The 16,261-nt window shown below is 37.0% G+C and overlaps 1 protein-coding gene across 3 annotated transcripts; it reads right to left on the bottom strand.

Annotated features, from left to right (window-relative positions):
• Positions 1–530: 530 nt before the first annotated feature.
• zgc:123258 (uncharacterized protein LOC641502 homolog) lies at positions 531–16,261 on the bottom strand. Of its 3 annotated transcripts, XM_031732808.2 has the most exons (17): positions 16,031–16,261; positions 14,547–14,657; positions 14,279–14,461; positions 13,168–13,257; positions 12,947–13,080; positions 12,498–12,658; positions 12,290–12,386; positions 11,584–11,685; positions 11,286–11,367; positions 10,943–11,017; positions 9,709–9,765; positions 8,072–8,125; positions 6,948–7,047; positions 6,415–6,495; positions 4,221–4,381; positions 1,707–1,740; positions 531–1,008 (listed from the first exon to the last, which is right to left on the bottom strand). In XM_031732808.2, exons 1-17 carry the CDS (start codon positions 16,082–16,084, stop codon positions 968–970), a joined length of 1,617 nt encoding a protein of 538 aa, XP_031588668.2. In that variant the 5' UTR covers positions 16,085–16,261; the 3' UTR covers positions 531–967. The 3 variants fall into 3 exon arrangements, with proteins under 3 accessions (XP_031588668.2, XP_031588669.2, XP_031588670.2); XM_031732809.2 differs by lacking the exon at positions 1,707–1,740; XM_031732810.2 differs by lacking the exon at positions 8,072–8,125.

Here is a 16,261-nt window from a genome sequence, read left to right as displayed (position 1 = left end):
AAATAGTTGTATATGTTTACAAAATGTGTGCATAAGTTTTCAAAATGTACAATTTATATTAGCATTTAAAGTTATAAAAATAATTTACTCAACACGTCTGTGCTTTTTACAGTAAAAAAAAACAAAAAACAAAAAAACCCTCCTAGGATTTTATGGGTTTTTTTTCATGTTTTAACTCCTCTTTTCTCGTGTCTCTAATCATCTGTTTGCTAAAAATCTGATGTGGAAGAGGAATTTTACCTTTCAGAACAACAACCCAAGCACTGTTTGAAATGTACAGGTTATAGGTCATATTAAAGGTGGGAAAAACCTGTGAAATATATGCTGGCTTCTTTTTTTCCCCACAACAACAAGTTACATTTTAACAAGAATATGTAGACTTTTATATCCTATATATGTTTATTACCTACCACCCCCCCCCCCACACACACACACACACACAAACAACTGGGGTTGTTGTGCACTTCATCTATAGGAAGACTTTGTTCACTTAAAAGTCACAAATTAACAATCAGAAAGCTACAGACAAGAACATGAAATTGTTGTTTTTTTATTTAATATAAGGCAACGAAAGAAATCACATCTTACAAACAGGTTACACACAAACCCTAGTTATCAAAATAGCTACAAGTAATTTAAACCCCAAACCCATTCCCAATGATGTAACAACTGCCAAGCTGAATATTATAAAGTGCGTTCTTGTTCTCAATCATCACCAAGGCAAAGTTGTCATTATGTTTTTCTCAAAGTGAACCTGACAGAACTTTCAGGCCCTAAGCATGTGTTTTTAATCACTTTAATATCTCAGTTGCATCTACACAGCATTCATTTACCTTTCACATCAATCAAAATGTACTGCTTGAAGGATCATTTGATCAATAACATGTGTTCCCTTGCTTTGCAAATGTAATATTAAATTGAGATTTTAAAAAAGAAAAAGAAGAGTGTCCATATTCAACACTGTAAGTCAGCATCTTTCGCCATCTACGGATCGGTCAGTTCTTCTTTCTAAAGAAAAGAAAAGACATGTTAATGTTCACTATAATCTTTTAGTTTAGTAAGAAAGGCAGACTCATAGACAGCATTTGAATTTATAATGCAAGCTGCATATATGATTTGTTCTACAAATACCAAACAACAGAGATAATGCATTCAAAAAATCATGCCACAGCTCTCCCACGTTAACTGCAAGCAAAATCGTGCAAAGGGCAACATGAACACATTAGGAACTGCATGAAGGATGGGGCAGTTATTAAATCCTGTCCATTGAAAAAAAGCTGATGAGAGCCGAGAGTGGAAAAGGAAACGACAAAGGACAAAAACAAACAAACAAAAAACTAAAAAAAAAAAAGGAAATAAGTTAATGTCATTCCAGGGCCAAAGCTTTTAGACAAGTCCACTTTATCATATCGCTGCGAGTCACTTTAGACACATCAAAGATTATTTTCAGTCAACTGGAGACACCTAATGGCTAAAATGATGTATTATTTTACACTCAAACTTCTGTCCTAAAATTTATTTGAATTTTAAAAGAGTTAATATGTAGTTTGTCTTTAAATATCAAAATGACCCTGGAAATCAGGAGTTAAAATGTCAAAACAAAGGGTGATAAAGAAGCTGGTAAGAGACAATAAGGCACTGCAGTAAGTGACATTAATGACAGGAAAGATGCAGGGGAGCGGTCTGGGGTTTGGAGGGAAGCACACCTGGCAGCAAAGGTTCCCTGGATGAGTCCAAGACCTGGTGAAAATGAAGCCAGGTCAGAATTGTCTCTCTTTTACAGTTTGTGCGTGTCTCACGCTCATGGACACACGTACACACACACGCCCACACATTCACCCAGCCTTGCCAGAGTGTTACAAGTTTAATGTTTTGTGAGGACTTTGAATGTCTGGATGGCAAATGTGAGAACCACAGATATTTTCATATTGGCTGCATGGATTTCTTTAAACCTTTCAAACATAATAAGCCTCTCTCGTGTGAGAAATAAATTTCAAAGTTATATTTTTGACTGATGGCTGTCTTTGTATCATAAAGGTAATCTCAGAACTAAAGGTATAGTTTAGATGCTTGATTTTATTCTTTTGATTTAATAAGCTCAAACATTAAACAAGTGATAAAACCAGTTCCTAATATCCTTGAACCCTGCTGAGTTGCTTCTATATTTAGTGATTGCATGGTACCGTCTATCACAAGCAACAATCATCTTATAAGCAACAATCAGCTTAGATAAGATACAATCGGCTTATCTATCAGATTTGTTATCATTTTATGCTCCGTGCCATATGCTTAGGTCAGTTGACCAACAGCTTTTAATAGTTCAAAGAAGGAGACTGGTTTTCACTGTAAAAACGATCCATTTAAGACCAAGGAGCCAACCTCATTAAGTACTCAAATCTCAACTAAAAACACACTTTGTTACATTATCCTTTCCAGTTTAACTGGTGTATTTCTTCTGTTCCTTCAAAAGCAGGCTTAATTTATTCTTGCTCTCCAACATTTCATTAATTTTGATTCCGTTGTCATTCTTTTTAATTCTCTGTTTAGTATGCATTTCTAGTATATTGTAAATACTTTTTTGCTTGGTACACTATCTCCAGCTGTTACAGATTTTAGTCAGAATGGATCTTAAGTTGGATCAGAACTCCTGGACATGTGGTTCATCTAGTCTAACATCACTGAGATTAACAGGAGAGGTAGCTGAATAACACTGAGGACTGCTACAATATTCCACATTTCCAAGTGACATGTTTGGAAAACAGAATTTAAAGACATCATGTCCATTTCCTAGTTGCTTTTCCAATTTAGGGTCACCAAATGGTTGGAGCCTGTTCATGGTCAGGGACGGGGAACACCTTGGAGAGGTCTATCACAGGGGTAACACATAAGGACAGATAAACAATTACAATCATATCTACAAATATGCCCAAGTTAGACTTAACCTAATATCCATGTTTTTTGGAATGTATATTAGGCGTTTACAAAAATCCATGCAAAGATAATCATCATTATTTTCCACATTTGCCATCCCCACATTTAAGCCAGAAGCTATTCCAGTTAAAACCATTCTCAGTCACAACGGGGGTCACATATTTTTAAGGTCAGGAAACAGTTAGACAACAGGGAAAACAGCTTGGAATAAACAGCATTCTTTGAGGCCAGCATGCAATTCAATATAATATAAGCACTTGTTTTGAACAGCCTTCTGTGTCAGGTGAGACCAGTTTTTTCACAGCTGACTTGTATACGAAAACAGCTGACAGGCAAATTAGAAATGATGCAAGCTATGGAACTCCAACTGACAGCAAACAGAATTTTTCTGTTTGTTTTAAAACAGCTATCAGGCAAGAAAAACTCGCTCTGCAAGAATCCAGCAAGCAAACAGTCAAGTTTTCTTCCAAGAGCTCCAGCTAACACACAGGAACAAATAGGAAAACTAACCAGTGATCTTCTTTCCCTTTTCCTCCTTTTTTAAAGGATTGTCATTTCATTATGGTAAACAAAGACAGCCTACAACTAAAGCATGTCAGGGTTTCCATATTAGTAAGGTAAATTATTAATAATCACGTAGTCTGTGACTACACTTCTTATTCTGTCCTCTGGGTTTAAAAAAGGCAAAATGTTGACAGTTTATTTTTATGAACCGGTATTGACAGTCAAATATGACAGCTACAAGAGGAATGATGTTTTTTGGAATAATAGGAAAACACCAATACAATTCTCCCTTGTTAGAGTGAATTGTTAAATGTTTGTCATTTTTATGCTTACCATCCATCTCTACATTGTTTAACTGTAGGATGAAAGGAATTCCACAGTCCCCTCCCCAGATTCTCGAGGTTCTGGGTGAGGGGCTGTAATCTTTTACTGTAGATACATCCTATCTGAAAGATCTGTTTCTTGTGTTGTAAGCTTCCTGCCCAGCAGGAGGTCTCACACACACACACACATTCTTACTTACATACAGAAGTTCACACATATACATACAATGCCTTAGAACCATGTGGGCGTTGCTTTGCTGTGTTTTGTGTGAACTGTCTCTCAATAAAAGGCAGCGAGAGGAGGCCATCGTTGGGGTCATTCGTGATGAGCTAAGATACCAACAAGGCCTCCCTTGCGCAAGTAAATGATCGAACACTGTTGCCTTGTTTTTCTTTCACGGGAATAAGTCCTGGATACAGCGGGGTCTGAGTTTAGACCCAACATCCCTCTCCTCCTCTCACCTGGTATGTGGTTCCAGCCCAGAACTGCTTCATCTCCCCCCTGCAGCCTGCCACCACAGCAGAAGTTATCACAGTGAAGGGCACTAAGTAGAGCAGAGCAGGCTGTCCCATTCCTGACAGCAACATCACGATGAATGTCAGTATCATTCCCAGGAAATAGGCTAAAAAGAAATACAAAGAAGGAAAGGGATATGGTAAACATAAAGCTTACACCTGGCTTTATATGGCAGCCTTTCAGTTGACGAGTGTAAAAAGAGACTCAATAAAAAGCTAATTCAGTGCACTTGTAAACAAAATTTTATTACTACATCAGCTAATAAAAGTCAGTGAAGACTAAAAAGTAAAACTGCAGCTAAATACAAGTGAACCCTTTGGAAGTACAGAGAATTGAACTTGCAGGTCATAAAAAGGGTAACAAACAAAATAATGCATAAAAGTTATATTCATGTATTGAATAGTAAAACTAGGTAGGTGTGCTAACAACTTCTCTTTGACTCATGTGCTCCAATTAAGAAGATGACATTTGAAGTATGGGTTGTATTTTTTTTTTTTTTAAATAAAGTTATACAAAGACTGGTTGGTGATAAAGTCTTCTTTCCTCTGTTTGAATTATACTTCAATCTCAACAATGTTCACAGGACTTTAAAAGATAAATTACAGAGATGTAATGAGCTGGAAAAGCCTGTAAAGTATTTCTAAAGACCTTCTATTCCACTTATCCAGTTCAGGGTCTCATGAGGGCTGGAGACCCGACAGATTGTCAGTTTGCTGTGGGGCTCATGCTCAAATTCACACCACGACCAATTTAGGATCATCATTAACCTAAAATCATATCTTCAGACCGTGGGATGAAGATTGCAAAAGTCCACTTTTAGACAATGCTCTGTGGCCAACTATTGAACCATTTTAAGCCCCAAAAAATCTTGTTTGGAGGTACAAGGCATTGCACACCAACATGAAAATGTCATCCAAGCTGCAAAACATGGTGGAAGGAACATCACGGTTTGCTACTTCGTCAGTTCAGCGGCACAATAAATTATGTTTGGTGTGCCAAAAATTTTCTTTTCTTTCTTTCTTTTTTTTTTTTCTTAAGTCGTGCCCTAAAGAGGATGGAGAGAGGAGATCATGATGAGTATACCAACAGGACTTTGGATTTGAGCAAGGTTGTCACTGACTCTGCTGAGAACAAGGCCAGTAAGATGCAGTGATATTGGGTGAGTCTGGGGTTTTTGTAAACATTATTGAAAAAAACATTACCACTAAATGTTGGAAATATGCATTCACACTGTGACATTATTATGCTATTAAATATTATAGATTACTGCTATGCAATATTATTTTTTGCACTTGCTGTGTGTGCATTTATATGTATGTATAACAAAGAGACAACAGAGACCAAGTGAATGAGGTAGTGTGTTTGCATTGGTAGAAGACAGCAATAAGAATCCAGGAAAAAAACACAAAGGAAAAAAAAAAACTGACCCGGGCTTTATCACAGAGTTGTTACACTTGTGCTAAAAATTGTATCGCCAAGGAGAGGGGAGACACAACTAGCGAATTACCCAAAGCACAAAAGCAAATAAACAACAAAATCCTACCGATGAAATTAAACAGTTTTGTACAGAGGAATGGTCCAAAATTCCTCATCATCATTTTGCAATGGAGACCGTTGCGACTTAAAGAGGTTCTACAAGTTACGTAAGATGAGAGTTCACTTGCCTTTTCCAGCCTGCACTGTGAATGATTTCTCAGTTTGTGTAATAAAGACATGAAATGTACAAGTGTTCCCGTGTTATCAGTTAAGTCAAGTTGACTTAGATGAAGATCAGACCACATTTTATGAGTAATAAAACTAAAAAGAGCTCATAAGCGTTTTTGTGGCATTGCATGAAGTTCAATCTGAAGAACGTGAGTTCAGTCCTGGCAGTCTAATCTCAACATTGACAATAAAAATGACTGACCATATGCAATATGATAAGAAAAGAAGAAAATAAAATAAATGGTGTACTTTTAAACCAGCAATTCACTCAAACAGATCAGAGTTTGGTAAAAATCAAACCCCAATCTGAATTTTTCCCCCTTTTCCCAAAATTCAATGACTTTAAACAAGACATTCTGTGTGTGTGTGTGTTTTTTTTTAAAATCCATGAAAATTAATGACAGACCCAACAAAATGATAACAGATGTGAGATACCTATGCAGCAACTGATGAAGTAGACTTTCCTCTTGCTCTTGATCCAAACATCAAACCTGCTGCAGTAGGCAACCAAAAGACCTGTGGGTCCAACAACAATACAGGGTGAGAGCCACTCATCATTACACATACATCATCCAGTATGAAATCTTCTATGTATGGGTTAGTGACTCATTCATTTTTTCCCCCCTATTTACAGTTAATGATGTAAAGAGACTAACCAAAGACAGATGAAATCTAAAGAAGAATCTGGCTAAACTCAAACCATGGACTCTTCATTTATTAAGTACCCTAACATTTCGCTATCAAGCTGCAATTTTAAATTAGTTTTCCTATTTTGTTCTTTGTGTTTCTGAATCAAAGAAATAGACTAGATATTTAAAAAAAACTTTATTTGTATTAAAAACAAAATCTAACACATTGTTAAGACGTGCTTCATATGTCTAACTAATGTTTGTACACAGAAATGCTCACACATAATTACATATAAGCAGTGGTGTAAAGGTGAACCGTGAGAGCATCTTTATCCTTACCTGGGACAATGATGTCACCGTAGCCCAGGATGGAGAACTGCATCATACACAGGTTCTGAGCCCAAGCTAAGAGCCGCGGGACACGCATCACCACAGGAAGCTGAGAAAATTAAGCATTACAGATGCTAAAAATGACAAAAAGGCCAACAGCAGAAATCTTGTTCAGTGTCTTTGTGTTCCACCTAATCTTACGGCCATCCCTTAGCTTTACTTGAATCCAACCTATAGCAGGTACACTTTCCTACACTGCTGTAGATTACTTTGCGTATTTTCTGACACAGAGACATTTCCAGCTAAATCTTTCATTTCCATATTTCAGAATCCATCCGGTCTCCGTAGACATAAAGAACGAAGCTCTAAACAAAATGACTGCTATCATTTATTGTTGTCTGTATTGTGGTTTGTAATACCTGAACGGAACTTCTTAAATCTTACCTCCCACTTTTATTTTATTTTTTTTCCACAATAAAATCTAGAACAAGCAAACCCACTCAGGAATTTAGTAAACTAAAAAATGAAAACCAAAGAAAAAAAAAGTTAGTCACCATGTGTGTAGGCAATTTTTACACAAATCAATAAGAATACAAAACAATTTGTCTCAAGGAGTATGAAAATAATTAATGCATTCCTGATTAATTAATGAGCTGTAAAACTGCCGCTCTAATCTTTCTTAAGCAATATTGCTGGAAAATGTGGTAACTAATAAGCACCCATCACCATGCACCTTTTTATTAATATCCTGTAACAAAAACATGCGTGTGCACATAACTAGCTCAGAACATTACTTGCTGCAAACAAACAAAAAAAAAACACATCTTACTCGTGCCAAAAAGATATTTTTAATCATTTTAATTTCCTCTTAACCACCTTCTGGACATGCATGACAGACATGCATATTGATACACGTATATAAACCTTTTATCATTACAACATATGTATATATGTACACATTTTAACATATGTACACATTTACCCAATAAAAACGTAAAATTAGTTCTTTCACAGACTAAAACATCAACCGCCACCATACCTCTCTACCCACCTCAGCTATCATTACAACAAAAACAAAACAAAAACAAAAAACAGAGGAAAAAGTAGTGGATGGGTAACAAGTCAAGCCTTACTTTCTCAGAGGGAGGCTGGGGTTCAGCGGGGATCGCCACCATGTTACCTTGTGTCTAAGACAGAACCCACCCAACCCCAGTGCACAGTTAGTCTATTGTTCCCCTCAGGGCATCTACAACAAGCAGTGCATGTCAGCTGGGTTGTTAATGAAGCCATAACAAACCTGTAAGGGAGTTCCACCAATCTCATTTTATAGTGCTCCGTTTGTGACTCTGGTAAAGAGTGATTCTTTTTTTTTTTTTTTTTTTTTTTTTTTAAACCCACTTCCTGAACCCAAATTTATAAGCCTGAATCTGAGTATTAAAAGAAGAGTTGCACTGCAGATTAGTTTGTCCATTAGACATAAAATGTTGCCTTAATTAGGCTGTGAATTTTTATGTATACAGTAGTGTGAAAAAGTCTTGAGTTACCCCTCATGTAACTCATATTTTGCGAGGAAAATGGAAAAATATGGTTGTAGTGATTCCATGATGGTTGAACAAGGACTCTTCTTCTTGAACAAGACAAAAAACTTTTCTTTGGGTATTGGCTGCCTTTTGTTGTGTTCTCTGTTAAGATGATCCCACACTACTTCAATAATTTTGAGGTCTGGGCTCTGGGGACACCAATCAATGACTGATAGTGTTCCATTGTGTGTTTTTCTATCCAGATATGCTTTTACTGTATTGGAAGTGTGTTTGCTGGGATCATTCTCGTGCTGAAATATGAAGCTGCTCCAGCCCCAAACTCTGACAGAACCTCTACTGTCTTTTACAGATGGCTGTAGACATTCACTATTGTGCCTCCCTCCTGACCTCCTTTGTACATTTTGATAATTTGGATTCAACACCCAATGAGACCTGTTGCCAATGATTTTCAGTCCAGCACTTGTGAATTTGGCATACCTCAGCTTCGTCTTATTTTCTCCCATTTCTTAAGAATTGCTTCTAGACAGTTACCGTATCTGATGTGGGTAGATATTTTTGGTCTGTTACTTCTTCTTTTCTTCTCTACTTGTTCAGCTTCCTTAATTTTTTTAAGGACGCTCTGCACACCATGCTAAGATATGGTTTTTAGCTAATAACTTCATTTCCAACAGCCTTTTTTTCTAAGCTGTCTGTTAAGTGCAGACACAACAGAGGTTCATCTTTTGAGTTAGGCATCTTTTTTTAGCTTTGAATTATTCATCGGTCAGTGTTAAGTGGCCTAATAAACATTCCTCTGAAAACGAGTGAAAAAGCAGCCAATGGCCAAAGAAAAACTTGGCAGACCTTTAGAAATCCTGGAGAACTTTTGCTCAAGACCAGTTTAAAAGACAAGTCTGGCTCCATGGATGGGAAATATAAAAAAAATAAAGTGTACTCAACACTTTTGCACAGTACTGTATCTGTGAATTCTAAGTGACATTCTAATCTTTCTGGCGCAAAAAAAAAAAAAAAAAAGTGGGGGGGGGTGAATGTTTATGCCAAATTTGAAGAAATTCTCTCATAATGTTTAAGAGATTTTGCATTCACATCAGTACAGCCAGACTTGGATATGGATAAAGCCTGCTGCAGGTGTAAAGAAAAAATTGGGGTTTTTTTCCAAATTAACAATAGCACTAAAAACAGTTTGGTGGAGTTTCCCTTCAAGATAGGAAACAATGCAGGAAGCTTACCTTCTCTCCAGATGCATCTGGGCCCAGGGCAACCTGCACCATGATGCTAACTCCATTCTGTGACAGAGGGAGAGATGCCAAGCATTCATATCAAATTACTTAATGAAAATGAAATCACATCATACTAAAACACCAGAGCAAAAAAATCAGTTACAATCAGTTAGTCCTCAGTTAGAAAGGCCCTCAGAGAGTGCACAAGTTGTCTGCCAAGCTAATGCCTCATCTCATGTTGTTTAAGTGATCCAGATTCAAACCAAAATTTAGACTGAGTGTACTCGCACTAGACATAGTTGCCTCGCCTGAGCACGACTGTTCGACATCCCCAGTCAGTTTGTCATTGAGGAAAAAGTGAAAATCTATGCTCAGGCCTGTGGACCACTCACACTACTGTGCTCAAGCTTTCCTGAACCGTAAAGATTCACTTATCTATATCCAGGCATGGCATCCAGTGATCTAACCAGACTTTGCCGTTTAAATGGATGTGGTATAGTTCCCATAGTGTGAGTAAGCTCTTATTCTGTCTGTCTATTCTTAAAGGCTGTACTCAATTCAGTACAGTTGAAATTCACAGCTCCTTCTGCCTCAGATCAGATCCACAACAGAATTTCACAGAGGCAGTCAAACTAAATACATTTAAGTCATTTTTAAGTGGTCTTGTGGCTGCCAATGTTATATCTAAACCTTATGGCTCCTTCTTTGCCTGAGACGACTCTGTTCTGACCTTTTAAGTGTTTTTAGCTCTGATGTTTTTAGATGTTTCTGCATCTGACTTTTTTTATATGTATAAACTTATTTTGTGGAATTTCTTGTTTGTTTTATTAGTAAGCTTACTTTTGGCTTTCTCAGCTCATACGCTCCTGGTTAAATAAAGGTTCAATTATAAGAATGTATTATTCCCTTTTCCATGCTACACATCTACATTAAATTTTATTAAATTAGGGCCAATATTTTTGTAGTTTGTGCACGAACTTGCTGATAGACAAAAACATCCAAGGTGTGCATATCAATTTGTGTGCAGGGTTCACTTCATATGAAAAAATAATAACTAATTCAGTGTATAACTAATATTTGATGAGTGGATTCTCAAATGTGTCAGACCTTGAGGCAATAAGAGCAGCAAATGCAGAGAAATAGCAAAAACTTAGTTTTTTTTAAATCAATAGCAGTTCATGTAACAACATTACTGCTGTAGCAACAAGATACAGATCAAAAACAAAAATAAAGATAAACATACCTTAGTGAAGAAAGGAGTGATGAAAACAAAGAAGACATCATATACAAGCAGGAGGCTCAGCAGAATCACACAGATCTTTGAGAGATTGGAAAGAAAAAATTATCACCAATTACATGGCTTAAAGCACGCTCAACAATCCATGTGAGGAAATCTGCTAGACGCTTTGTGAGATCAGGAATTATAACATTTTTAATCACAAATCAAAGGCTGGAAAAAACAAAAATTCTTAGGAATGGAGCACTGCCTGACATTCTTACAGGAAGTGTTGATAAATATCAACAAATATATATTTGTATAAATAGAACAATTACAGTGCAAGTATTCATTGTACAAGAAAAAATACCTTGAAATTGGACAGTGAAATTGTCTTCATGAAGTTGAGGCAGAAAGCAATACCAAGGAGGTCCTGCAGAATCCAGATCCATCTGCGAGACATAAAGACCTCTTTGACTTCAGGGTTTTCATTACTTTAAATGTAGCAATTTCAGGATAAACTGTCTCATAAACATTTCTACAATGTTCTGGGTAATTTTAACCTACAATGTTGTAGAAATTCACCACCAAAATAATTCCCTGCCACAGTGGTGTAACCATGTCTGAAAACTGAGAACAAAGCAGACAGAAGGACTGTGAATGTGTACCTGTCTTCATTTCTGTACACTCCCCAGACCACCGCAATGCTAATGCACACAGCAGCCAACAAGAGAGACCTCACTGAAAAGTTCCAATTCCGGACAGAGAAACTGGAAAAAGACACAGAGCCACATTGAAACAAAAACAAAACAAGTAAAATGCCTGCACACATTCACCGAGACGCTGATGTTTGTTTGAAGCTTTTCAAGCAACCACTGGTCTTTTTAATATAAAAACAGTAAAAAAAAAAAAAAAAAAAAAATGTTAATCTTAGTAACACATCAAAAATCAGACCTTTACTATCCATGAATCACTTGGAACTTGCAGTACTTAATTTCCCCCTCCTGCCTAGATTATTGTACCTCACCATTTGTGTGAACCACTCACTCAACCACAGCATCCCCCCTCTGTGACTTCCGGAGAAATTCACAATTCATTTTTAACTTTTACACGGCTAAGCTCCTCATTTTACTGACCTACCGTACATTCAACCAATTCGCTATACGTTTTTTTTTTTTTTAAATCTTTTCGTCACTTTAACACAGTAATTTCCCCAGGTTTGTCAATACAGACAAAATAATATCTCACTCAAAATTAGTCGCCAGGAACTAGTCAATAGTAAAAACTCTCTCTAAAGGTCAGATATCTATTTAATGTTTTAACTACAATGAAGTGGTGTATATTTAATGTGGTTCCAAAGTCTGAGGCTCATACCTTAAAGTGCCGCAACCGATTTTGTCCATCACTGCATCAAAACAGCTATAGAGCGCAGAGGCAGATGCCAGGCAGAAGATAGCAATAATGATGTAAACTGGAGAAAAATAAATAAATAGATCATATCACCAAAACTTGAGGTAAAATTACTCTGTTAAACAACCAGGAACTGATTTTTTTTTTTTTTTAAACAACAAAAAACCCTAACCAAGAACTTTGTAGAAGAAGTACATGAGGACGAGCATCCCGCACATCAAGGCAACAAAGATAACCACTTTGAGAGGAGAGTACAGTGAAAGCTCTCCACTGTCTGCTTTGCTTTCTCCGCCTCCTCTTCCTCCTCCAGTCGCACCGCTATTCAACCGTTCCCTGAAACACACAAACACAAAAAACCCTCTTTGAACTGTGTTTGAATTTGAAGAAACAAAACAACATCAGGTAGAATGAAATGTGAAGCAATGCAATACATATGATCTCAGCGAGAGTACATTCAAATGTCACTTGCTCACATCGTTATCACCAATTGACATTACACAGTTAATCAATGATATTTTGACTGCATATGAAATTTTCTGCTATGTTTGGTTTATTTTTAATGAGACACCATTACAGACACGAGTTTTCAGCTCACAGCTGTATAATACTGAAAAATCTCACCTCTCACACTCCCCGCTCCAGTAGCCGCCCAAAATAACTGTGCCGATGGAAATCAGCAGGATGACTGCAATGCTTGGATCGATCTTTGTGTAAGGTGGAGCATACAGCTTCACCTGCATCTGAGTCCCGAACACCTGAGGATGCATGCAAAGAGTTAAAATTGTCATCAGATTTAAACAAGAAATATTAAAGGATTTATTAAAAATAAAAAGCTCTCTGACCTTCCAAGCTTCCAGGAAATCCCTGTGCCTCATGAGAGCGAGAGAAATATTGACCTTTGCGTACTCCGACTCGTTGGCTGATGGGGTTATCTGAAGAGATTTTTATAAATATAATCAGTGATTTGGGAATTTTTCAAGTATAATAGAGCAACAATAAAACAAAAACAAAAAACACTTCGAGATGAGACAATTTTTTTAATAAATTGACTCTAGATCAATTAAACTGAATAGAATGTAATTTTTTGTGAGGTGGTAGGGGTATCAGTTTTACCGCTTGCTTTTGTTGTGAAAGTGTTTGCGCAGGGACAGAGGTACAGGACAGATGTGTACTGGTGGTCTTGAGACTCAATGCACTCTTTATGATTTGGTGGATTGGCAATCACCGATCACAGGATGCAACACCGGCATATATTTTTCAATAAAGCAATACTGGGTAAGCTTACAGTTTACTTCTGTCTGTCAGATCTAGGAAAAGCAGGATTTTCTTACTAGTCACCTTGGACATTTGCAGAAAGATCTAAACATAAATATAGTATAACATCTATTGTTAAATATGAAAGCATTACAAGGTATTTAGTAAAAGAAAACAGGGCTGTTCTTCTGGTTTTTACACTGCATTTTTTACATATTTTAAATCTGTATGGCTGCAAATTTGGGCAGGTCCTGCGTGTGAAAGGGATTTGATCTCACTGGGACCTCCTGATTAAATGAATGTTAATAAAATTTGACTTCAGTTAAATTTAAGTGAACAACACGTGTATGCTCTTGGGTGTTGGCCGTGTAACAGCAACTCTAATATGAGGTATCTGTTTGTAAAGACATAAAGCAGATTCATGTCATCATTTAAAAGTAATCAATAAAATTTCAAATTGTCTAGTTAACAGATGAATGAATTACATTGACACCAAACTATTTTACAAGGCAATAAAGCATTTTAGATGGAAATCCCCACATAAACACCACATCTGTATCATTTCCTCATTTCCTGAATCACGCCTTTGTCTATCGCACTTCTCTGATCACCCATAAGCAGCAAAGAGGAAATAATAACTAACCATAAAAAAAAATTAAAGGAAGATCTCAAATCAGCTTAATCAATCTAACATCTTACCAGCGTTTCATTGCTGGCAATGAGCAAAGTCGTCGCTCCAAATCTCTGAGCGATAAGAGCCTTCTGGCTGAAATCACAGTTGCCCCTCATCACCACCAGAGCTTTGCCCTTTACTGAAGATGGAAGGATCTCTGAGCTGTCACACAGCAGAGAGGAGGTCATATTCACCAACTGGTACTCCGTCTGGAAAAGTCAGTTAACACTTACAGTAAGACAGTGATTGGAAAGGTGTCACAAACAAAAAGAGCTGTAAAATAGAAAAACTTACTGCAGAATCCAGTGACTGTGCCAGTGGGGTCCAAGAGTGATTGTGAACAATGCAGAACTCCCTCTCAGTATCTCCATTTGAAATATGCAAGATCGCTTCTTGGCCATTTATCTATTGAGAAAGAAATAGTACCCCTTTGATACGCTACATATGGAAAATATCTGAACCCAGCCCTGCTTTGACAGTAAAATGGTATCCATGTTCAACACACTTAAGGCTCATTGAGTACCTTGTCATAAATCATTCACACTGAGTTAAGGGACAAATACAAATAAATACAAAATATGGTATAAAACGGTATCAAAATCACATTATGCTCTGAACTATTCATAAGTGCAATAATCTATTTTTTATAAAGAGTACTTCAAGCTTTTGCCTACACAGATGCATTTGGAGAGTTAAGAACAACATTTTTTTTTTTCCAGCTAATGGATCTTGTTCATCACTTTTCCATTTCCGAACTAACAAAGACAAAAAAAAACCCCATCAACGCTTTCATCATCTGAGTTGAGATCTACAAGCTACTAGATGATACTATAAATCTCCTAATGCTTATCGGGTTAGTTTATGTTACAGCATCCTATTAATGAAATAGGATAATTAATTAAAAGTCACTGGGTTAATTAAAATAAATTCCAACACTATCACCATCAAATCTCAACAGCAAGCCCAGGGAATGTATGTTAGGATATACAAATATTTTAATATTATATAGGACACATGACTGAAGGAAAACTTGCCAGCTTTTCTTGTAAATCTGCCACTTTTCCTCTTATAAAGTGACCAGTTTAATTCTCATATTTTCTGTTCTTTTTTTCCACAAAATTTTTGTCATTTTTCCCATAAATTTGACATTTTATTTATCAGAAAGTTTTTTTCTCATACATTTTCTCATACAGCCACTTATTAATCACTTTATTTTATTTCGTTATCCTCCAACGGCTCCAATTCGCTGTCATAGTAATCCGTAAACTTTATTTTGTACTCTCAGATATCTCAAAGTTTCATGCCACCTGTCAGCTTTAGTATAGCTTTAGAGTCCCTCATAAACACTCGTGCTGTGATCTGCTCGCCCAAACGTAAACAGATAAACACTTCCTTGTTGGTGACGTCGTGGAAATCACCGTCTTCAAGTTTCATGGTTTCGGTCAAATTAGATTAAAACGGCCAGCACAGTTATATCCATCTTCATTTCAGCTTTCTTTAAAACAACCCTACCGTAACAGCAGAGCAGTAAAACAGTTTTCCGTGTCGTAGCGCACTGAGGCTAACTGAAATGAACACGAGAGCTAACAATTAACCCCAGTTTGAACAGTTGTATTACAAGAAAACACAATCCCTGAGATACAGAGACTAACACTGTCTACCGACTACATGCTCAACATTTATTCAAAACGTTAACAGTCACAGCTGACCGTTTTTTTCGTCGGTAAGTTTGGCTATCAGGCCCGTCAACAGCTAGTTATCAACATTCACCAACTTACCTCCGACGCTAAACAAAGGAGCGACAAAAATACGACTCCGACAGTTCCTTCCATCTTGTTGTTACCACTCGTTTTTAACTATCCAGACAACATGAATTCACTTCTTTATGGCACGAGGACACTTTCTACTCGATAAAGTGTTCCATCATGGCTGTGGTTTAGCTGGCTAGTAGCTGCTGGGGGACTTCCTGTATCGGCTTGTGACATAAACCTGCTGAGCCGCGAGTTTCT

Source organism: Oreochromis aureus, linkage group 1 (assembly GCF_013358895.1).
Source record: "Oreochromis aureus strain Israel breed Guangdong linkage group 1, ZZ_aureus, whole genome shotgun sequence".
NCBI lineage: Eukaryota > Metazoa > Chordata > Actinopteri > Cichliformes > Cichlidae > Oreochromis > Oreochromis aureus.
This window is presented reverse-complemented; position numbering and strand designations above follow the sequence as displayed.

Bases quoted from the DNA above. Each gene is read 5' to 3' on its own strand.
- zgc:123258 (XM_031732808.2), bottom strand. From the start codon at position 16,084: ATGGAAGGAACTGTCGGAGTCGTATTTTTGTCGCTCCTTTGTTTAGCG. The intron at 14,658-16,030 runs GTAAGTTGGTGA...CTTTCTCAATAG, and splicing joins TCCTTTGTTTAGCGTCGGAG to ATAAATGGCCAAGAAGCGAT. The intron at 13,081-13,167 runs GTCAGAGAGCTT...ATGCATCCTCAG, and splicing joins ATTTCCTGGAAGCTTGGAAG to GTGTTCGGGACTCAGATGCA.